General features: G+C 44.6%; 1 protein-coding gene across 2 annotated transcripts in view; it reads left to right on the forward strand.

The window, feature by feature from the left end:
• Positions 1-15261, forward strand: part of PDCD4 (programmed cell death 4) — a 44512-nt gene that overhangs the window by 9405 nt on the left and 19846 nt on the right. For both annotated transcript variants that reach the window (XM_069754280.1, XM_069754281.1), the window contains 4 exons: positions 4386-4454; positions 11358-11636; positions 14195-14289; positions 14792-14905. In XM_069754280.1, coding sequence (XP_069610381.1) covers positions 4386-4454; positions 11358-11636; positions 14195-14289; positions 14792-14905 — 557 coding nt within the window. The remainder of the gene's footprint in view (positions 1-4385; positions 4455-11357; positions 11637-14194; positions 14290-14791; positions 14906-15261) is intronic.

Consider the following 15261-nt stretch of genomic DNA (forward strand, 5'->3'; position numbering starts at 1 on the left):
CAATGTCCTCTAGTGATATACCGGTATGTGTTGATCCATGCACAGACGGTGTGAGTGTGCGCCAGGTAAATAAGCTGTCAATCGCTATCAGCAAGTTCTGTGCCAACGGCAGCAGGAAGCGCACGTCACTGTCACAATTGTTTGATCACTGAGGGTCCAACATTGTTCAGTCAGGAGGAACGAGGGTCATTTCCAACATGGCATCAGAGTGGATGAGTTTGAATGACAACAACGATGTCGTTCCTTTAAAAGTCTATAGGACTGACCGAAATGGGAAGATTCAGCGCTTGTCTGTTTCAGTCAACCCCATAGACATTTAGTGGAGCTGCAGCCCACATGTAATGTCCGTAGGGCATTTATCCCCATGCTTTTTTGTTGTCTTTGCCTCCAAGATTCTGGAAGCGCTGATTGCTGCATCACTAGTTGGCGTTGGATATTTAGGAACTGCTGAATATAGAGAATATACCCGAGCTGCTGTCTGTCGTGAACCTGTGCAGTTGTCGGACAGCATCGCTCCATAAAACAAGAGTATGCTTCCTATTACACAGAATGGCACTGTTCTTACATAGAAGCCAGATGAACAGCTCATGAGCGACATATTTATGTAGTAAGACTCTGGTTATTTCATGTATGTGGCCAGTAAGACATAATAATGTCAAAACGTGGCTTAACGGGGTCTTAAACGTTAATTCCCTGCTGACAGTATGGACTGTATATCTCGTGGGCTCGAGGACGCTAATCCCACCATAAAACAGAGATGTGCAGTGTGACACAAGACTGCCAGATCCTGCATTAGTTCTCGCTTCGCTTCTTTCTTGGATATTTGCCTGAATCTGAGTTTGCCCAGATTGGTTGACCAGACGTCTTGACACTGTCGATGCAGAGAATGAGATATATTATATAAAAAGGACACAGGTGTATGCGGGCCTTAGGGTGACACTTGAGGTCCCTTATACATACCACCCTTAGCTTACTGCAAGCAATTGCCCCCCTCTGCTGCTTTATAATGCGCAGAATATGTGTTTGGTAATGTCGGGGGTGGCAATGCTTCTCGTATAGACTGGACCAGCCACAGAAATAAGCCAATTGTCCATAAATGCTTAATAATGCAAGCTCTGCGATTTGCTGTACAACAGCATAGGATTGTGGGAGAGGAAAGAACAGGATGATGCAATATTTGGGTTTGACAATTTGTAACAGAAAAGATCTGGAAATTGAGGGCTGAAAGATTATTCCCGCCCCGAGAGATGTGGTCTGGTGCACGTGAAAAAGAAAGTCATGTGTTTCTGGTGACTGAAGAAAGGTGTTTAGGGTGCAGGTGCGGCACGGGAGAGATCCAGGAGGCACAAATTAGACTTCTTTAAGGGAGAATAAATCTGAGTACAGCAGGGTGAAAATGTGATCTGAAATGGAAACTAAAACTAGAGGCAAGGCTCCTAGAACAACAAGAAGTATCTAATGTGCCAGGTCTTAGAATGCAAGCTTTGAAGTTACACACAAATTAGCCTGGGAGTGCGTTGTGGGCGTGTCAGTGCACTATGAATATATCACCCCGCCCCAATGCACTTTTAAGCTAATTTTTGTATAAATTAAAAGCTGAATTTCTCATCGCTGTTGCATCAGATTCCTACAAGACTGCTATTGTTTTAACCCTTTAATGACCATCCATACGCCTTTTTACTGACCTCAGAGCTAAGAGAATAGCCTCCCCCCCATGAGTGAATATGCAGTAGTTGTCAGCTGTACACTATAGCCGACACCCTGCTGCATCAGCCATGATCGGTATGGACACATAGGCCGGGTGCCCACAATCCGGAACTAGCAGCGCTTTGGATGCACCACATGTTCGCTGCGTCCAAAGCGCTGCCATGTATTGAACTCAGGTAAATCCACATGTTTTCCGTGAACCGTGCAGATTCACCGCATCCAATACATTCTATTGATGTATTTTCTCTTGGGGAGACTATCGTGAAACATGCTGTGGCCTGGAAAGACGTGCCACATGTCAGTCTCCACGGGTGAGCTGCGGGCATCTGTGGAAACATAGTGGACAGGGGATTTCTTGAAATGCTTTAACATCTGTTTATACCAAGGAAGGTGACTGGCACAAGGGGGCATTCTTTGCGTCTGGAGGAGAGAAGGTTTTTCCACCAACATAGAAGAGGATTCTTTACTGTTAGGGCAGTGAGAATCTGGAATTGCTTGCCTAAGGAGGTGGTGATGGCGAACTCAGTCGAGGGGTTCAAGAGAGGCCTGGATGTCTTCCTGGAGCAGAACAATATTGTATCATACAATTATTAGGTTCTGTAGAAGGACGTAGATCTGGGGATTTATTATGATGGAATATAGGCTGAACTGGATGGACAAATGTCTTTTCGGCCTTACTTACTAACTATGTTACTATGTATCTGGACACTGCGGGTTTGACGCTGTATAATTACGCAGCATCAAACCCGCAGCAATTACTGATCGTGGGCACATATCTTTAACCCTCTAGATGCGGGTGCCAATAGTGACAGTGGCACATAGATGGTTAACAAAGCATGATAGTCACCCTCAGATTGTGATAGTGGGGTCCTCATGTTTGCCATGGCAATCCATAGCCAAGTAATGTCTGTAGAGAGTCTGATTTCCATAGGGGCATGCACAGATATTAGCAACATTTTAGTGATAAAAATATAATTTTGCTTCTGATATTTCACTTAGCGTTAATTCACCTGAAGGGTTAACATTAGTGATGAGCGAATATACTCGTTACTCGAGATTTCCCAGCATGCTCGGGGGTCCTCAGAGTATTTTTTAGTGCTCAGAGATTTCGTTTTTCTTGCCGCAGCTGAATGATTTACATCTGTTAGCCAGCATAAGTACATGTGGGGGTTACCTGGTTGCTAGGGAATCCCCACATGTAATCAAGCTGGCTAACAGATGTAAATCATTCAGCAGCGGTGAGGAAAACTAAAGGTACCGTCACATTTAGCGACGCTGCAGCGATATAGACAACGATGTCGATCGCTGCAGCGTCGCTGTGTGGTCGCTGGAGAGCTGTCACACAGACAGCTCTCCAGCGACCAACGATCCCGAAGTCCCCGGGTAACAAGCTGTGCTCTGCTTTACGGCTGGCCGGCGCTCAGTCAGTGCGGGAAGTTGAAGGCGAGGGACATGACCAGACACCGGAATGTAAGTATGTAGTGTTTGTTTTTTTTACATTTACAATGGTAACCAGGGTAAACATCGGGTTACTAAGCGCGGCCCTGCGCTTAGTAACCCGATGTTCACCCTGGTTACCAGTGAAGACATCGCTGGATCGGTGTCACACACCCCGATTCAGCGATGTCTGCGGGAGATCCAGCGACGAAATAAAGTTCTGGACTTTCCCCAGCGACCAACGATCTCCCAGCAAGGGCCTGATCGTTGGTCGCTGTCACACATAACGATTTCGTTAACGATATCGTTGCTACGTCACAAAAAGCAACGATATCGTTAACGATATCGTTATGTGTGACGGTACCCTAAATCTCCGAGCACTAACAAATACTCGGAGGACACCCGAGCGTGCTCAGGAAATTTCGAGTAACGAATATATTCGCTCATCACTAGTTAACGTGCTACCTGACAGCAGTTTTGAATATGCAGAAATTTTTTTTGGGGGGGTGGGGGGGCATTAAATAGGTCCCCCACAGTCACTGCAAAATTGAAAGGGAATTTGCCACCAGGTTTTTGCCGTATAATGTGAGACTGGCATGAAGTAGTACTTAGAGAGACTGATTTCGGCGATGTTTCACTTACTGGGCCGCTTGCTGTAGTTTTAATAAAATCCGAGTTTTATCAGCAGATTATCACTAGTGACACTAGTTATGCTGCTCTCAGGTGGGTTAGCAAATACCTGGTGTCAGATTTCCTTCAATAGGTCTCACCTCCCAAAAAAATAAAATAGTTTTGGAAATTTCCTTGCAAAAATGAAAAATGACTTCAAAATTTTTAAACCTTCTATAATTCAAACAACATAAGAAGACATTTGACAAACTGTTACTGGAGATCTCCTCTTATGACGGCTTCCAGGCCAGATGATGTACAGCTTAGATACAGATCAGATGGTAACATAGTAACATAGTTAGTAAGGCCGAAAAAAGACATTTGTCCATCCAGTTCAGCCTATATTCCATCATAATAAATCCCCAGATCTACGTCCTTCTACAGAACCTAATAATATCACTATGACGACAGTGATACGATCTGACGGAGTGGGCTGGAATAAATCGCTGTATATTACCAAAGCCTGTCACTGATTTATGTTTACATATATTGACAACTGGCATCCTTTCACATCTATGTTTTGTATTGTTACTTTACCCCAATCATTCATACTTTTATTTTTTTTTGTCCAGGGCGATTGATCCTTGTGGAAGTAACGATGGAAGTAGAGCACCAAAGTGAAATAAATGCTAATCTAGTAGGTAAGTGTTTCCCAGCAGAAATATCCCAGAAAGCTTAATTTATCGTTAGATGACTTTGTTGGCTCATTAAGTCCAGGTAAAGTAATAAAGGTCAGGTTGTATGTATTAGGTTTATTGCACAGGATGTAACATATCATGTGCCTGAATACGGTCCCCCGAGTCCCAATGTTGGTGAAAGCAAAAACGGGGTTGGGACTGCCTATATGTTTCCTGATTATAGGACCATAAATTGGATTTATACGCAGCACTGCTTGTAACTATGACTCCTGAGATCAGAAAATTGGAAATACATTGAAACGCGTAACATCATGCCATGTTAGTTGTGTAACAGACTTATACTGAATGTAATGACCATTAATTGTGATAATTGGATGTAAACTGATAACTGGATTCTCCTGGACTAGAAAAGCGAACTGCTACCCTTTTTTTAATAGAAATTGTCTTATTATTTCTTTAATCTTCTCCCAAGGCTTCCTGTACATGAGAACAGCAGTACTCCCCCTGCCATCCAGCACCAGCTCTTTGCTGCTGGCTCTGGTATTTGTTGGTATAGCTGCATTGGAGAAGTCATACCGGTGTCATGTGACCGCTGCATCCAATCACTGAGCTCAGTATGTTGCTATTTACTTTGGCATCAGCATTAAGTCCAGTGATTGGCTGCAGCAGTCATGTGATATCAATTTCACTTCTTCACTGCAGCCTTAACCACATCAGAGCAGCAGGGCGTAAGGATTGCTGACTTTTTTTATGTTTTACACAGGAAGCCTTCAGCGTTGGGGGGGGGGGGGGGGGATGACAATCGCTTTTTTTCCTCCTTCCCCTGAGGAAGCAACGCTTAAGGTGGCGATACGCGTGGGGCCCTCCTCCCTACCATCATGCTGCTGACATGTTGTAGTATTAACCTTAACATTTTATTGCAATTACCTGAAACCTTTTTTTGCTCCCATTTTGCCTTTATCTCATGTTCAATCTGCATGTGGAGTGTATATTTTACTTATTTTTGCACAAAATTATTTGCTCTCAAGAACATCTGTAGGTTTCAGGTTATTCTTGGTTTCATTATGCCAGGAAACAATTTTTAATGGCGCAATTCAGATAATTGATCTGCATATTAGTCTTATTAAGGCTGGTTTCACATTAGCGTTCGGCTGAGCTGTGGATGACTGCGTACTTCCTCCCTTCTTCCTCCCTTAAGCTCTGCCTACGCCGCATGTGTCCTGCGTACCTATCTTTAGGATTGGGTACGCAGGGACATGCGTTGTATGCAGATGCGACCACATGTGGCGTTTTAACGTGTCCGGCGACCGCACTGGAACGCAAAATTTGTTGTTCAAATTGTGTTGCATAATAAAGATGATATTTAATTTATTATTGTGGGTGATCTTGACCAATAAATACACACTTCTTTCTTTTCTTGTTTTGTCCTCAATGTTCAGCGGTACGGTGTGTACCTGTGTCTATGCACGCTAAGTGTGTGTTCAGGAGTACGGTGTGTATCTGTGTCTGTGCACACTGAGTGTATGTGTGTGTTCAGGGGTACGGTATGTATCTGTGTCTGTGCACACTGAGTGTATGTGTGTGTTCAGGGGTACGGTATGTATCTGTGTCTGTGCACACTGAGTGTATGTGTGTGTTCAGGGGTACGGTGTGTATCTGTGTCTGCACGCTGAGTGTATGTGTGTGTTCAGGGGTACGGTATGTATCTGTGTCTGTGCACACTGAGTGTATGTGTGTGTTCAGGGGTACGGTGTGTATCTGTGTCTGCACGCTGAGTGTATGTGTGTGTTCAGGGGTACGGTATGTATCTGTGTCTGTGCACACTGAGTGTATGTGTGTGTTCAGGGGTACGGTGTGTATCTGTGTCTGCACGCTGAGTGTATGTGTGTGTTCAGGGGTACGGTATGTATCTGTGTCTGTGCACACTGAGTGTATGTGTGTGTTCAGGGGTACGGTATGTATCTGTGTCTGTGCACACTGAGTGTATGTGTGTGTTCAGGGGTACGGTGTGTATCTGTGTCTGCACGCTGAGTGTATGTGTGTGTTCAGGGGTACGGTATGTATCTGTGTCTGTGCACACTGAGTGTATGTGTGTGTTCAGGGGTACGGTATGTATCTGTGTCTGTGCACACTGAGTGTATGTGTGTGTTCAGGGGTACGGTGTGTATCTGTGTCTTTGCACACTGAGTGTGTGTGTGTTCAGGGGTACGGTGTGTACCTGTGTCTGTGCACACTGAGTATGTGTGTGTGTGTGTGTTCAGCGGTACGGTGTGTATCTGTGTCTGCACGCTGAGTGTGTTCAGGGGTACGGTATGTACCTGTGTCTATGCATGCTGAATGTGTGTGTTCAGGAGTACGGTGTGTATCTGTCTGTGCACACTGAGTGTATGTGTGTGTTTGTACGGGTAAGGGTGTGCACGGTGGACATGTCGGCGCTGTGTTTGTGCATGCAGGGGTGTAGTTGCTTTGATTATTCACTTTGGTTGGTCACCGCTCTTTCTGTGGCTGATTTCCAGTTCTTGCTGGCTCTGCAGTTCCTTATCTTCATACCTGGGCAGTTCTTCTTCTCCTCTGATGTGCGGTTAACAACTGACAAGTCTGATTGCACAACTCCAGCAGTTTGTTCTTTACATGTAACATTGTGTAACTTTATGATTCCTCTAATCTATGTTCCTTGGATTGTACGCTGGGAAACCTGGCAGCTTGTCCACACGGCTGATTGTGAGCCGTCCCGTATCTGTAATTGTGTTCTCCTGTGATAAACTTATTGCCGAGTGTAGATTATGGACAACACAACAATATTAGGAATAAAGACGTATTGGTGTATAAATATTCCACCACTGACGTAAATTTGCAAACACTCAGAACAAAAGTTGTGCAAAAAGATTCCTACTGCCTCATCCCTCTGTGGTAACCATTCACTTCTTCAGTTCTGCAGCTGGCAATCCGAGCGCTCCTTCAGTTTACTAGGCCCGTGACGCACGGAACCAGTCCTCACGTGACATCATGAGGCTCCGAGTGTACAATTTCCTTATTGTTCAGATTTCACGTTCATAGCATTCACTGTGCAACATAAATATTTTTTTTCTGTGGGTCACTATGATTATGAGGATACCAAATTTTTATTAGGCCATGTTCACACAGTGCGTTTTTTACTGTGGAACCGCTGCGGTTCCGCAGCTGTTTTCCATGCAGGGTACATAACAATGTAACCCTATGGAAAACAGTCACTGCTGTGCACATGATCCGGAATTTCGTTTAAAAAGCCGCGCAGAATAGCTGCGGCAAAAAAGAAGGAGCATGTCACTTCTTTTTCCTGAACCGCAGCGGTTCTGCACCCATAGACCTCCATTGTGAGGTCAAAACCGCAGTAAAACCCGCAGATCAAAAATATATCTGCGGGTTTTACTGCGATTTGATGTGCAGAACCGCTGCAGCAGGAAGTGCGGGGGAGCGGGCGGAAGTGCGTGGGCGGAGTGTGGCTGCCCCCCCGTGCTCCGATCCCGCCCCCCGTGCTCCGATGCCCCCCTCCGTGCTCCGATGCCCCCCCCCAGTGCTCCGATGCCCCCCCCCAGTGCTCTGATGCCCCCCTCCCCCCCCCCCCCGTGCCCTAATCTCCCCCCCTTATACTTACCCGGCGTCCCGGTGTCCGTCCGGCCGTCTTCTCCCTGGGCGCCGCCATCTTGCAAAATGGCGGGCGCATGCGCAGTGCGTCCGCCGAATCTGCCGGCCGGCAGATTCGCTCCAAAGTGCATTTTGATCACTGAGATAGGTTATATCTCAGTGATCAAAATAAAAAAATAGTAAATGACACCCCCCCCCACTTTGTCACCCCCATTGGTAGGGACAATAAAAAAATTAAGAATTTTTTTTTTTTTTTTTCACTAAGGTTAGAATAGGGGTATGGTTAGGGTTAGGGTTAGGGTTAGAAAACTGCATAAAAAAAAAGGATCAAAAAACGCATCAAAAAAGGACCAAAAAAAGGACCTGCGTTTTCTGCCAAGAGCTGCAGTTTTTTAAAAAAATAGTCCTGAAAAAAAAAGGATGGAAATCCTGAACGTGTGAACATACCCTTTTAAAGGGTTATTCACCACTTTAAAAGTTAATACTTATCCACAGAATGGATGATGACTTTGATAGATGGGGGTCCGACTGCAGGGAAGTGCGCTGATCCTGAGGGCAGAGCTCTGAAATGTCCCGTAGGAATGGAGCGGTGGCCGTGCGAGCCCAGGTCCACTGCATAGGAAACAATTTGAGGTACATATGCAGTAGATTCTGGCTCTTGTTAAATTTAAAGTCCCGTCCCCCTCCCCACATGGCACGAAGGACATGTTGAATATATTAGAGGCGACCTCGCAGGATGCTGTAGCAACTGATTACCACCACACAAATGGCTTTGGGAGGGGTGCTTCATGGATTTGGCCATAGGGTAACAAAGCAAAGTATTTTACAATGCTGCCGACCCCATAAAATGTGCATTTCCTTGTACTTGTGTTAGACACATTGAGAGGGACGGTTTAGCAAGGCCTCTGGGTGCTTGGTTGTGGAAGTCCCTCCATGTTTAGATTAGGGTGTCTCCTGATCTCCCATATATGAGGTATTGCTCATATCCAGCAATCTGCTGGGAATCTGAGACTTGTGAAACATTTGTGTCTTATCTAATGAGTTTTATGGGAATACCTCTTCCACCACAGCTGACAATCAGTGGTGGGGTGGGGTGTAATAGGGGATGCTTTAGGCCATAGCTGGCACATGTAAACTTTACAGTGTAATAATCTTTATTTTTTTATAATAATAATCTTTATTTTTATATAGCGCTAACATATTCCGCAGCGCTTTACAGTTTGCACACATTATCATCGCTGTCCCTGTTGGGGCTCACAATCTAAATTCCCAGTATGTCTTTGGAATGTGGGAGGAAACCGGAGTACCTAGAGGAAACCCACACAAACACAAAAGTTTTGAGACTGACACACATTCACTGCTTCAGTCTTTTTTGCTAAACTCTCCTGATGGCTGCCCCTTCTGGTCTCATTAGAGCTCAGAGTTTTATCACAATTTCTTGGTCTTGTTTGTCAATTTTTGGGAATTGACTTCAAGTTTTCAATCGGACTAAGATCTGGGGAGTTTCCTGCCTGTGGACCCAAAATGTCAATGTTTTGTTCACCGACCAACTTGGTTATAACGTGTGACTTGGTTCCCGTTGTGCTGAAAACACATTGTCCATCACCACATTGCTCCTGGATGATGGGAGAAGTTGCTCTTGGAGGCGGTTTAGATCGTATTATTTATTCTCAGGCAAAATTGTGAGTAAGCCCCCACACGAGTGATCTGAGGGGATTTAGTGTTTGCATACACAGGACTCATGGCAGCGCGGACAATCATTCTTCCATATGTCCCAAACAGCCTGAAGGGGACTTCTTCAGAGAAAATAACGCCTCTCTTAGAAGTTCTTGATGATCTAATAAATGGTTGTTTAAGGGGTAATATTACAAGCAACAATGTCCTTGCCTGTAAAGCCCTTTTGATGCAAAGGAATGATGACTGCAGGGTTTTCCTTGCAGGGAACCCTAGATAACAGAAGTAGATGATGACTTTAAGCACCAGCCCACTTTAAAAGCAACCAATCTGTTCTTATAATAAATTTTTTGGAAATTGAGAGTTTGTGATTTAAGGTATTTTTCATGACATGGAGTGACTGCATTTTTTTGCAATTCATATCTGTTCATTCTTCACGACAAGCTATTGTGAATGCAACTGCTACTAAAAATTTGAAGCCGCAAACTTTGTTAAACCAAGAATTGTGTCAATCTCCAAACGTTTAGCCACGATTGTAGTTGCTGTTTTGGTGGACATCTGGGTGTTGAGAGCGATGGTGTAGAGCCAAGATGGATTTATATACTGTTAATTGACTTCTGGGTAGATCAGCGCTCGGCTGAGCACTTCTGCTACTTTTGTTTAGGCAATCACTGAGGGATTCAACCCTTGGATCCCAGGTGATCAAAACTTCTTTTGCTGTGAAAAGTATTCCGAAAGTTATAAAAGTACAACTCAGAAATTATTCTTTAGGCAATTTTCCACTACAGCTTTGGAAATAAAGCATTATTTTTGTTTCTTCAAACTGTAAGCAGGTGTATAAAATAACAAAAGTTGTAATATTGGTCGTACCAATCCTCCCACCCGTCTGTTGCATCCACGTTCCTGGTTACGCAGCTCTATCGATGTCTTGATTTGTGGCACTGCAGCCAGTCACTGGCAAGCTGCTGACGGTAAAGGATTGATAAGATGAATATTATTAGATTTATTGTATTTATAGCATTGCTAGTCATTGGTAAAAGATTTTGCGTTGCCGGAAACTCTTTAATCACAGTTTTCTACAAATCTGGGCATGTCATCCTTTGCTATGAACCCTCATTCATATCTGAATCCATCCTGATCATGTGAGGGTCTCGTTATAAAACCCAGCTCTGATATGTGGACTGTGACAGCAATGAGCCATTAGCGGTGAGTCCACCACATGACTTGTGCGGATTGTTATCCTGAAGGCAAATAAATAAAAATTTACTGCAAGCAAAGACCTGGAAATACCTGCAGAATAGATTTACTGGAAAATTATATAACTTTTCACTTCGAACTAGTAAGCGCTGCTTGCTGTCACACTAATGTTTCCAGCCCTTAGTGTGTGGTTGAGATTTTGCCTTTAGGATGCTAATTTTTACTAGAATAAACCCGTAGAATTGCGAGACTTCTCTAATTTATCCGTACGTGGTGACATTATATGTATCCAGTGTCCGTATGATAAATGGTGATGCTGGCACTTTGTCATCCTTGCATCTGGTCTTACATGCAGAAGTTCATTCGCTCAGTTACATTATATCTCATTTTTTATCTCTTTGTATCTCACAGATAATGACTCTCTGTTTTATGGGGATGTAGAACAGAGTGGAACAGAGCAAATTAAGAATGAACTAAATGGAAATGGGCCAGTATCTACAATAATTGAGGCCAGAGTTAATGCCAAAGCCAAGAGAAGACTGCGCAAGAATTCCTCCCGGGACTCTGGAAGAGGAGACTCCGTCAGTGACAATGGTGAAAGCGGGCGAGGATTGCCGCCTACTAGTCCAAAGACAAAGCTTATGGATAGAAAATCCAGAACTGGGAAAGGGCGTGGACTTCCAAAAAAAGGTCTGTTCAGCAGTGAGGTCTGGGCTTACTGTTAGGTAAATCGTTATCCGAAAATTGAAACCTTATCATATCAACATCTTTTAATCCGTTTATCTAACTGTAATGAGATCCATGAGATGTTCCTCTTAAAGGAAACCGGTTGTCAGAATTTACCCCTTTAAGCTAATAATTAAGGCTACTTTCACACTGGCGTTTTTTGCCAGACGTCGCAATGCGTCGTTTATGGCAAAAACGCATCCTGCAAAGTTGTTTGCAGGATGCGTTTTTGCCCCATAGATTAACATTAGCGACGCTTTGCCACACGTCGCAACCGTCGTGCGACGGTTGCGCCATGTTGTGGCAGACCGCCGGGAGCAGAAAAACGTTAAATGTAACGTTTTTTGCTCCTGACGACCGCTTTTTCCGACTGCGCATGCGCGGCCGGAACTCCGCCCCCACCTCCCCGCACCTCACAATGGGGCAGCGGATGCGCCGGAGAAATGCATCCGCTGCACCCGTTGTGCAGTGCGTCAAACGCTAGCGTCGGAATCTCTGCCCGACGCATTGCGACGGGGAGATTCCGACGCTAGTGTGAAAGTAGCCTTACTGGTAACCTTTATTTTGGTATAAAATGCCAATGTCTGACCATTGCTCCTTTCATTCCCTATGGAACTGCATAGCGCTGTGCTTGTCTTTTTCCGGCGGTCGGCCCTTCAACCTATCACTCTATTTTGTAACAAGGGTAAATGCTCCCTATCCTGTCAATCAATGTAGGTTTCCACTTTGGACCCCCAGCGATGAACTAGTTATCACCTGTCCTGTTGCACAATCCTTTGAACTTTTTGTTTGTGACTTTTTAGTGCAAAAGGTACCATGTTCCAATAGAATATTGTACAGGACAAACCTAAAAATACCCTCGGGGTGTACTAGAGTATGTTTGTGTAGAAACGCAGAAGAAAAAGTAAAATTAAAGTAAGAGACTTAAAAAAATAATAATAAAAATAAAGGCGTAAATGAAAAAAAAGTGTAAAAACTAGACAAAAAAAGTGACTGCAATAATGGATTGAGGGGCTGAGGAAAGTATTTAATCACACAATGATAAAGGGAGATTTCTAGCTTTACATATATAAAGCTTAGGGAGCCTGTCGGCTGATTCGCGCTGCCCGAATCACAGGATCAGAGGCCGACTCAGTTATTGAAGCCCGTGTGATTTACTCTAAAATTCTGCAATGTTTCAGAGAGAAGATACTTGGAGACAGCGGCCTTTCCATTGAGTGACAGGCCTTTCCCTGTACACATGTACGGAACGACCCGTCAGTCTCTTGGACTAGTTACCCTCGTCACATGGTCTCTGGCCATCTTCCCAAAGTGTTTTGTGACCCGTACATGTCTGCAGTAACCTGCAGAGCCTGTGATTCGGGAAGAATGAATCAGCTGACAGTTCCCTCCTAAGGCTACTTTCAGACTAGCGTCGTGCGACGCACGTCGCAATGCGTCGCTTTGCTGAAAAAACACATCCTGCAAAGTTACACGCAGGATGTGTTTTTCTGCATAGGCTTTCATTAGCAACGCATTGCCACACGTCGCATCCGTCGTGCGACGGATGCGTCGTGTTTTTTCAGTCCGTCGGGACAAAAAAACGTTCCATGCAACGTTTTTTGGTCCGTCGGTTCCGCTTTTTCTGACCGCGCATGCGCGGCCAGAACTCCACCCCCTCATCCCCGGACCTTACAATGGGGCAGCGGATGCATTGTAGAACTGCATCCGCTGCCCCCTTTGTGATTTTATATCACAGTATGCGTCGGTACGTCGGCCCGACGCTCTGCGACAGGCCCGTACCGACGCTAGTGTGAAAGTAGCCTAAGTCAGTGCATAAACTAAGTTTTACAACTTTCTAATTTTTTGTTCATTTCCTCACCATTGTCAAGATATAAGTTTGCTGTCAGTGAATGAGATCACTCTCTTTTTTTTCTATTCGGAGGCAGCAATCCTGTACATAGCTAGTCCTATTCTCCGCTGACACAGCCGTGTCCAGTCTACACAATGCTCTGTGAGATGAGCACGTCGGCTCTGTCAGTGCAGGAGCTTGAGCTCACAGAGCGTTGTCTACACTAGATACACTGGATACAATGGCATCCACTCCCCAGACTGCAAGACTAATATGTACAGGATTTTCCTATTAATGGACACTAGTGTTCTCCTTCACTGACTGCAAACAGATATCTTGACAATGGTGCAGAAATGAAATACAAAGTCTGAGAGAAAGTTGTAGAAAAGATCATTTTTATGGTCATTTACATGAAACCAGAAAACCCAGTTGAGACAAATACAGCGTCTCATTTGTGCGACTATAGCACACGTTACTTTTTACAGACTTTACTGGGAATGTAAGTGCAAAATGTTACAAAAAATGAATATATTGTATTCCCCACATTATAAGGGATCCTCCCTGTTTGTGCATGTAGTTAATGGAGCATTTACATGTAGATATATTCCGCTTTGGAGCTGGAGAATGCAGTCGTCATTTAAATCTCAGCACTGGTCTCACTTTCCTCTTTTTTTTTTTTTTTCTTTTTAAGGCGGAGCTGGTGGTAAAGGAGTGTGGGGAACGCCTTGCCAAATTTACCATGAAGAAGTAGTTGACATCAAGGACCCCAATTATGACGAGGATCAAGTAGGTCACTACATCCAGTTATAGTCTGTAGACTCTGATTGCAATGCTGTGGGCACTGCTGCTAGGACAGCTACAAGTCCTTAGCACCAATATTAGTTCCCAGATCCCTCATTCCTCCTCACCGGTGGTCCGGTATTACTGAGGGTCCGAGCATGCGCTCTGCTGCACCACGCAGACACTACAGAGGAGCAGTAACATAGCCACGAGGGGCTGGCTATCGGGAGCGCTGATTTGGAGAGATGGACGTGTTCTGCATTACATGAAAGCTGCCATCACACGGACAGCATGTTGTCCTGGGCCGAGGTCTTCTGATCACGGCGTGGAAGGCTGTTCTACATCATCGCTGCATACGTTGCAGATCCCACTGAAGGGTCTGTTGTCCTTTCATGTTATTCCATGTTTAATAGTTCAGCAGTCACAGAGAAAAGGCAGATTCCTGTTTTGTTTTCACAGGCGCAGTTTGCTGATAGTGCATTTTTTCTCCTTCTGTGAATTTTTATAGGAGAGCGTTGTCTACGAGACGACGGTCCTTCCTCTGGATGAAAAGTCCTTTGAAAAGTCAGTCACGCCAATTGTGCAGGAGTATTTCCAGCACGGGGACACCAATGAAGTTGCAGTAAGTATCTCGCATCTGATTATTGCCACAGAAATTAATCATCATGTTTTGTGACAATCATGTTTGGCCATGCCATGGTTGTGTTTCTGGGAAAGTTGTCTGATTTTTTTTTTTTTTTTTAAAATACTCTTCAAATGTGTCTGCAATTCATAGCATTGCGCGGTCATCTTCCGTAGTGGCCACTTGTAGACCTGAGTAGACAATGCTTTTTAGCTGATGACTGCTCTACGCAGCTGATACTAGGAGATGGCTGACACCTGTTGCTGCGGATGGCAGGAGCGGTTTACACCTGTATCTCAGTATTGTGTTGTTTCAATACGGAGGCTGGTTTCACATTTGCGTTTAAATCCGCAGCA

Source organism: Ranitomeya imitator, chromosome 2 (genome assembly GCF_032444005.1).
Source record: "Ranitomeya imitator isolate aRanImi1 chromosome 2, aRanImi1.pri, whole genome shotgun sequence".
NCBI lineage: Eukaryota > Metazoa > Chordata > Amphibia > Anura > Dendrobatidae > Ranitomeya > Ranitomeya imitator.